The sequence below is a fragment of the Egretta garzetta genome, unplaced genomic scaffold (genome assembly GCF_000687185.1).
Source record: "Egretta garzetta isolate BGI_Z169 unplaced genomic scaffold, ASM68718v1 scaffold598, whole genome shotgun sequence".
In the NCBI taxonomy this organism is placed as follows: Eukaryota; Metazoa; Chordata; class Aves; order Pelecaniformes; family Ardeidae; genus Egretta; species Egretta garzetta.
The window spans coordinates 2,424,993-2,431,901 of NW_009260621.1; the positions used below are offsets into that span (position 1 = coordinate 2,424,993).

Below are 6,909 nucleotides of genomic sequence, written 5' to 3' on the forward strand. Positions count from 1 at the left end.
TTAGAAATTGAGGAATAGAAATGTCCCTGTCTCTCCTCGTTATGATTTTGTAATGAGCTCTTATGAGTGCTGGTCCTTGCAGCATGGCATGAATTCTGGATCCTTTCTTGGAAGGCGAGAGAAATTCTACCAAGATGAGTAGTGCAACGTCTACCCCAGGCTTTAATCACAGGTTTCTGTCGTGGTTTAACCCAGCTGGCGACTAAGCACCATGCAGCTGCTCACTCACCACCACCACCCCCCAGTGGGATGGGGGAGAGAATCGGAAAAAAAAGTAAGACCCGTGGATTGAGGTAGAGACAGTTTAATAAGACAGAAGAATGACAATAGTAGTAATAATAATGGTAAGATAATATGCAGACTATATAAAACAAATGATGCACAATGCAATTGCTCACCACCTGCTGACCGATGCCCAGCCCGTCCCGAGCTGTGATCCCTCTGCCCACGACCGACCGACTAACCCCCCCCAAGCATGATGTTATATGGTATGGAATAGCTCTTTGGTCAGTTTGGGTTAGCTGTCCTAGCTGTGCTGTACTCCCTCCCAGCTTGTTATGCACCTGGCTGAGCAGGAGAAGCTCAAAAAGTCCTTGAGTAGTCTAAGCACTACTTAGCAACAACTAAAAACATCAGTGTGTTATCAACGTTCTTCTAGTACTAAATCCAAAACACAGCGCTATGCTAGCTACTATGAAGAAAAATTAACTCTGTCCCAGCCGAAACCAGGACAGTTACTCAGCCAGGTTAGGTCCTGCTGCAGTGCTCAGCATTGTCCTGAAGAGGTGATAAAAAAGGCCTTCCCCCTCTAACGCATCCTTAGGTCAGGAATGTTGGATTGAAGATAGCATTTGCAGAGGGAAGTGGGGCAGCAGAAGCTGCTGTAAGAGCCTGCCCATGCCCGAAGGTGCTGTGTGTTTCCTGCATCACAGCATGCTGCTTGTTCAGCATGGCCAGTGCCCCACAGAGATTTGGTGTAGGTGAAGGCAGCCTGCTGAGCTGGCTCTGCTTGGGCTGTTAACGCCGGGGCAGCGCTGCTGAGGCTACGACCCTGACAACGTCTGCCTCTTCTCGGGTGGGTGGGTTGGTTGGTTTTTCTCACGGTGGGGTGGTGTCTCTGACCAGGGTTCTCTGACTCAGGATCCGTGCCCTGTGGAACAGCCAAAGGAAAAGGTGGGATGTGCAACAGGCAGCGGTAAGTAATTTGTTCTGTGTGAAATGAAGCAATTCCCCAGCACCCACAGATGCACTTGGGATCAGGTCTTCATCCTTCTGCCAAGGGGAAGAGTCCTCAGCTCTGCCTCTCTGCTCTTGTGCAGGATGCCAGAAACAGGAGAGGTTTTCTCATTTCCTCTGCTTGTGGTCCAGGACACCGCAGTGGAAAAGCAGCTGCCTCTGCTCGAGTGGGCTGCTGGAAAGGGTGGTGGGCTGGTGGGTGTGCGCTGGGCTGATTACTCAGCCCCCGACTGGCAGTGCAGCCCTCGTGTGCCCTGCAAGCTCTTCACTCGGCGTGCACTGGCTTCCCAAGCCCGACCGCTGAGCACAGTTTTGTGCGAGCGCAATTTGGTGCCGGGCTGGTCCCGCTGTGCGAGCCTGCTGCCTCGGTGTGGGAGGAGCAGGTGGGTGCCCCGAACTTGCAGCCGAGGGCGGAAACTCTTTGGGGTTTACTGTTGATGCTTGAGGCTTTCATAGAGTTGCAGCATTTGAGCTGGGTGTTCACTGCTGGAGTGATGCAGGCGTATAAAGGCAGAGCTGGGTCTTCCCCCAGGGCTCAGTCTGGGACAGCCTCGGCAGTTTTTGGCTGCCATATGGAAGATAATGCCAAGCGTGTCCAGCCCATCCCGCTCCCAGCCATGCAGCAGAACTTGAACTACGTATACCCCCAGATCTTTTGGATGGATGGCTGTGCCAACGCAAGTGCTTCTTGCTCCTCGACACCCCCCGTCGCTCCTTTCCCACCACCAGTACCCGACCGGAGGAGCAAGCCAAGGAACAACAGGGAACGGAGGAGCGTCGGCTTCCTGGTGGTCTTCTTGCTGATCCTGCTGGCCTTAACTGGAGTGGGGCTGAGCATGTTTCAGATTTTCCACCTGGAGAAGGAACTGGCTGAACTCAGAGAGGTGAGGTCTGCCCAGCTGGTCACAGAGGCTCTGGGGAAATGGGGAAAAAAGAAAAACTTAAAATGGGGCCTGAGATGCTCCAATGGTGCACAACTCCCCAAGGGGCCGGCTGGTGGCATTTAATGTCTGCCATGCCAGTGTAAGTGGGGTTCCTTATTACTGTGGGGGACTTCTCTGTTGGTGGCTGATATATCTGGATGTCTTCATGTCTCTGAGTGCTGCAAGGTCTCTCTCCCTGTATATTTCTTAGCACTTGGTAGCTCCCCATGAGCACCCAGAATTAGCCACTGTCACGGATAATCCGTGGCTGCTTTAGATGATGCCCTTATGCTCTCTCTGTTAAGACATCTTGCCACCCTTCTCTTTTGACAGTCTGCCAGCACTCAACACATCCCTCCAGCTTTGGAGAAACTCATAGGTGAGTTGATGTACATGGAGGAGCAACTCCTCTGTGTTGGTGCGTGTGAATGCTCCTGTCGATGACTTCTCTCTCCTCGTCGGGGGGCAAGGGCAGGGTTGCAGCTCGATGCTCTGAAAGTGCTGATGTCACTTGCTTGCCTGGAAGAAGAGCTTTATATCTTGGGTTTGGGAAGCGGTCCTGCACCCTGCCTGTTGGAGTCTTTAGAGGTGCCAGCCACAGGTTCCTGGGACAGTGTGCCCCTGCCTTGGAGCCTCCCGGGACCAGTGGGACAACGGTACTGGGGGTACTCTGCTGTAGAAGTGAGTTTCTGGCTGTCCTAATCTATAGCGACAACATGAATGGAAGGAGGAGGACAGAGATGGGCAGTGCACATGTTACTGCTTTCTCTCTCTTTTAAGACTTTTGGGAAGATGCAGAGGGTTTCATTTTCTTTGGGGGTGGGGGATTCACTCCCACCCTTGAGAGCACAACTTATTTTTTCCTAAATTCTTTTGGTACCAAGTCTCACTGCAGCGAGAGCTGGTTGAGAAAAGCTTGATTACTTATGGGTTTTTTTCTTTTAGAAATGTCATTTTGGCGAAATTGAAACTTTCCACAAGAACCAGCCAATTTTTCTAAACTTAATTTATGAAAAAAAACAGTTTCAATATGAATGGAACAATTTAAAAATCATATCTTGAACTTCCAAACTACTATTTTACTTTTACATTCTGTGTTAATGGTATCAGTGAAGATATCCCTTTTTAAAGTTGGCCAAGTTGGAAAGAAATTTTCAACTCTCTTGACAATATCTGCTAGATCTGGAAAGATTTTGATTTTTTTTTTTTCCCCTTGAGGATTTTGGTTAGTAGGAAAGTTAATTTCTTCTCAAATTTGTTCTGATACTGAGTAAAAGCAAATTTGCAAATAGCAAAATTCTCTGAAAAGGGCACTCCTGCTTCCCATCAACTCCCTTATCAATAAATTTTGTCATCTCTTGCTTAGGGGAAGGGGAACTGTCACTTTAACTGGATGCTCAGTGCTCTGATCACAGGCTACTTTAGCAGTAGCTGAACATATGTCATAAATAACCCTGAATTTCTTGAGGGGGATAAATAAATAAAAGTCAGGGAAATAGTGTAAAGGAGAGGGGAGAGAGGAGGGGAAAAACTAATTGGCTTGAGAAAAGAAAGGCTTCTAAAATTTGAGAATGTAATGCTTGGAAGTAGATGCTAAGAAGGGAACGATGGAGTGGGATGGGGCCCAAACACCGAGTCACTGTAACTGGCCCCTCTCTCCCAGGGGAACCAAGCCCTCCAAGGAAGGCAGAATTTTCCCAGCTGTACCCTGCCTCTCTGAGGACAGGGTCTGTCTGGCCAGCAGGATGGTTTGCAGTTTCTTCCCTGATCTAATTGTGAGGAAGGTTGGTACTCAGCAGACAGAAGTCTGCTGCCATGGTTACATCTGCCCTTGGTGGTGCTGGACTGAAGGGGGGCAACAGACCAGGCTCATCTATGTCAGGACATGAACAGTCACCTTGGCACGGGCCAGAGATGCTGGGTAGAGTGGCAGTATTGCCCCTCACCTACACACTGAGGGAGAGGCCTCTGCTTGAGCTCACCAACAAGCCATTTTAAGATGAAAGCTCTCTTTGCTCCTTCCTCTTGCTTTTGATCACATCTGGATCCTTTGCTACAACTCTTCCTTTTTGCTTACATGCCCTGTGCTGCTCTGGGTCTGCCCCACTTCAGCTTCATGGCTGGCTCCCTTCTGCTCTCTGGGCTGGCTTCTCCATGGAGCACTTGGCTAACATCTTCCCTATTTTTCTGCAGGGCAGGAGCAGTCAATGACAAAGGAAACGAGGAAGGCAGCGCACTTAACAGGTGCGTTCTGGGGGGCCAGCAAGATGTGGGAGCAGGGGATAGGGTGGATGTGGCTGGGGTGAGAGGGTGGCAAGGTTTAAGCTGTGAAGAGCCCACCTTGCACAGGCTTTCCCGTTTTCCCCCAGTAACACGGGTTCTCTGACAGTGGGAATTCACTGCACAGCTAAAATCTTCCCCTCACTTAAGCTTTTTGGTGAGGGCTCTGCTTTTTGGTTTGGTTTTTGGTTTGCACTCCAAACACCCACTGGTGTGTGGGGTAGAAGGCTGTCACAAGCGGCTGGCGTTGAGCGAGGTGGCGGTGAGAGCTCCCACCAGCATGAGGTCAGGGCAGACTTTCCATGCTGAAGATAAGGGCTTGGAGAACAGTTGACTTCTTGTGACGTGGAGTGTGACTCGAGGGGGAAAAACCACACAACTGCTTGTACTTACCGCACTTTTTCCCTCTTCCAGGGACCCCTATGCAGCGGGACCTTCCTCTGGAGTGGGAACCTGTTTCCGGCCATGCCTTCACCAACGGCATTCAATACCGCGATCAGGGCCTTGTCATCAACGAGACCGGCCTGTATTTTGTGTACTCCAACGTGCTCTTCCGGGGAAGCGTCTGCAGCAGCCAGGTGTTGACCCACATCGTCTACAAGAAAAACCCAGCCTTTGCAGGCAGCCATGTGCTGATGGAGGACAAAGGCATCAACTACTGCATGAGTCAGAAAACGTGGGCCCGGAAAAGCTACCTGGGAGCTTTATTCAAGCTCAGGAAGATGGACAGTTTGCATGTCAATGTCTCCAAAATCACTCTGGTTAATTTTGAGGAATCCAAGACATTCTTCGGTTTATTTAAGCTTTAAATGGGGCTGTTGGAGTGTGGCTGGCAGCCCCCCACACACACTAGGACACATGAGGGGTGAGTGCTGCCTGAGCGGCAGTGGCCAAACCAGGGTCTTGCACCAGGAAGCTCACCAAGAAACCACGTTTTGGCCTTCAGCATGAGAGGGCTGAAGGAACTGGTAAAGGCTTGAAAGAAGACCTCTGGGAAGCACTGGGGCTGTACTGCATCAACCTGAAGAGAATTGCACGTTATTCCCCCCCAAAAAAAACCCCAACAAACTCAAAATGTAGTGTGCTGAAGACCCCTCACTACTTTCTACCTGAGAAGATGCTGGTGCCAGGGGCCCCATATGGCATCATGGCCCTGGTGAGCTTCGGCTAGCAGGCATGCAGGTACAGCCGGCGGGTGTTGAGGAGGCCCCGGGAGCCAGGGCCGCGTGCCACATTGCAGGCAGTGGTGTGGGAACAGGTAGTGCAAAGGCATCAACCACCCACCCCAAGCTATGGCTGGCCACCCTGCCCGGGGACTTGGCACAGTGACTGCTGTTTGACAGACATCTGCCTGCTAGCTGGCTCGTTATGTGCGATACATTCATTTTGTGTTAAGTTATCGACCGTTCCCATCCCAGAAGGTGTCCCCCAACCCCTTTATTTAACTCATCCTGACTGCCTTGCAAGGAATGCGCCAGAAGCAGTAGTGCCCTTGAAGGAGGTCCTGGCCCTGGAGAGAAACCATGACCATGCCGGGCTGGTGGGGAGGCCATGTGCTCTGCTGACAGGACCTGAACAACACAGTGGTGGAGAACAGGGCCCAAGATGGAAGCAGTATCTCCAGCCCCCTTCCTGCCCTTTTGACACATCAGGCTCCCCCACGGAGACCTGATCCTGCCACCCCCTGCAGGATACAGGTGAGGGTGTGTTGGCCACCATCAAAGGCATGGCTTTGGCTGGCCCCCTTGTCACGGGATATTCTCTTCTGAGCAAAACACAGATGGTAAATAAAGATATATTTTTCTAGTAAGTGGCACTGTCCTCTCCTCATTTGGGGCACTGGGCTTCTGCAGTGGCCAAAAACTTGAAGGCCTCTCTGTTCAGGGGCCAGTACCCTGTTCCTTCTCCAGCAGGATGGCAGAAATCTGGGAGCCTGACCCCACTTTTTGCTGCCTGCTTGGTGGAGCACAGGGTGCCTGCCATGTTGCTTTGGGGCTCTAGCATCGAAACATCAGGCTTTGGGGACCAGGGAGGTGTGATGTGGGCAGCACAGACCAGGCAGCCCAAGCTCTGTTTGGCCAGCAGGAAGGGAACTGATGTCAAAACACAGGCTTGAGCTTGAGTGGAGCCGGACGCTCATTGCTGAACAGAAGCACTGCTGTCCCCAAAGGTACCGTGCTCTTCTGTGTGCCCTCGGGCCCCAGCAGCACTTCCCACGTGGCAGTCTGAAGGGCAAGGGAAGGAAGTGGCTCTTTGGTGCTAGAAAAAAACAACCAAAAACCCCTTCACTCTGGTATTTGGACGATACATCTCTTCCCTTGCATGGGTTAACCCCTAGGCCTGTCTGCCATGTTGCTGCAAGAAGGCTGCAGCTCTGGTGCATCATCACCACCTTTGCCTTTGGTCCAGCCTTCTTGCAGCTCTGATGGTCATGGTGAACAGTGGCTCTTCAGCAGCGTGCAGCATTTAT

General features: G+C 51.4%; 1 protein-coding gene across 2 annotated transcripts; it reads left to right on the plus strand.

The window, feature by feature from the left end:
• The first annotated feature begins 691 nt into the window (after positions 1-691).
• FASLG (Fas ligand) lies at positions 692-6,215 on the plus strand. Of its 2 annotated transcripts, XM_035900830.1 has the most exons (5): positions 692-1,195; positions 1,769-2,120; positions 2,493-2,538; positions 4,353-4,403; positions 4,854-6,215. In XM_035900830.1, the coding sequence occupies exons 1-5, from the start codon at positions 1,179-1,181 to the stop codon at positions 5,246-5,248; spliced, it is 861 nt and encodes a 286-aa protein (XP_035756723.1). In that variant the 5' UTR covers positions 692-1,178; the 3' UTR covers positions 5,249-6,215. The 2 variants fall into 2 exon arrangements, with proteins under 2 accessions (XP_035756723.1, XP_009643610.2); XM_009645315.2 differs by having other exon boundaries at positions 692-2,120.
• Positions 6,216-6,909: the final 694 nt, after the last annotated feature.

Coding starts and splice junctions, on each gene's coding strand:
- FASLG (XM_009645315.2), top strand. CDS start 1,674: ATGCTTGAGGCTTTCATAGAGTTGCAGCATTTGAGCTGGGTGTTCACT. Junction 2,121..2,492: donor AACTGGCTGAACTCAGAGAG/GTGAGGTCTGCC, acceptor CTCTTTTGACAG/TCTGCCAGCACTCAACACAT. Junction 4,404..4,853: donor GAAGGCAGCGCACTTAACAG/GTGCGTTCTGGG, acceptor TCCCTCTTCCAG/GGACCCCTATGCAGCGGGAC.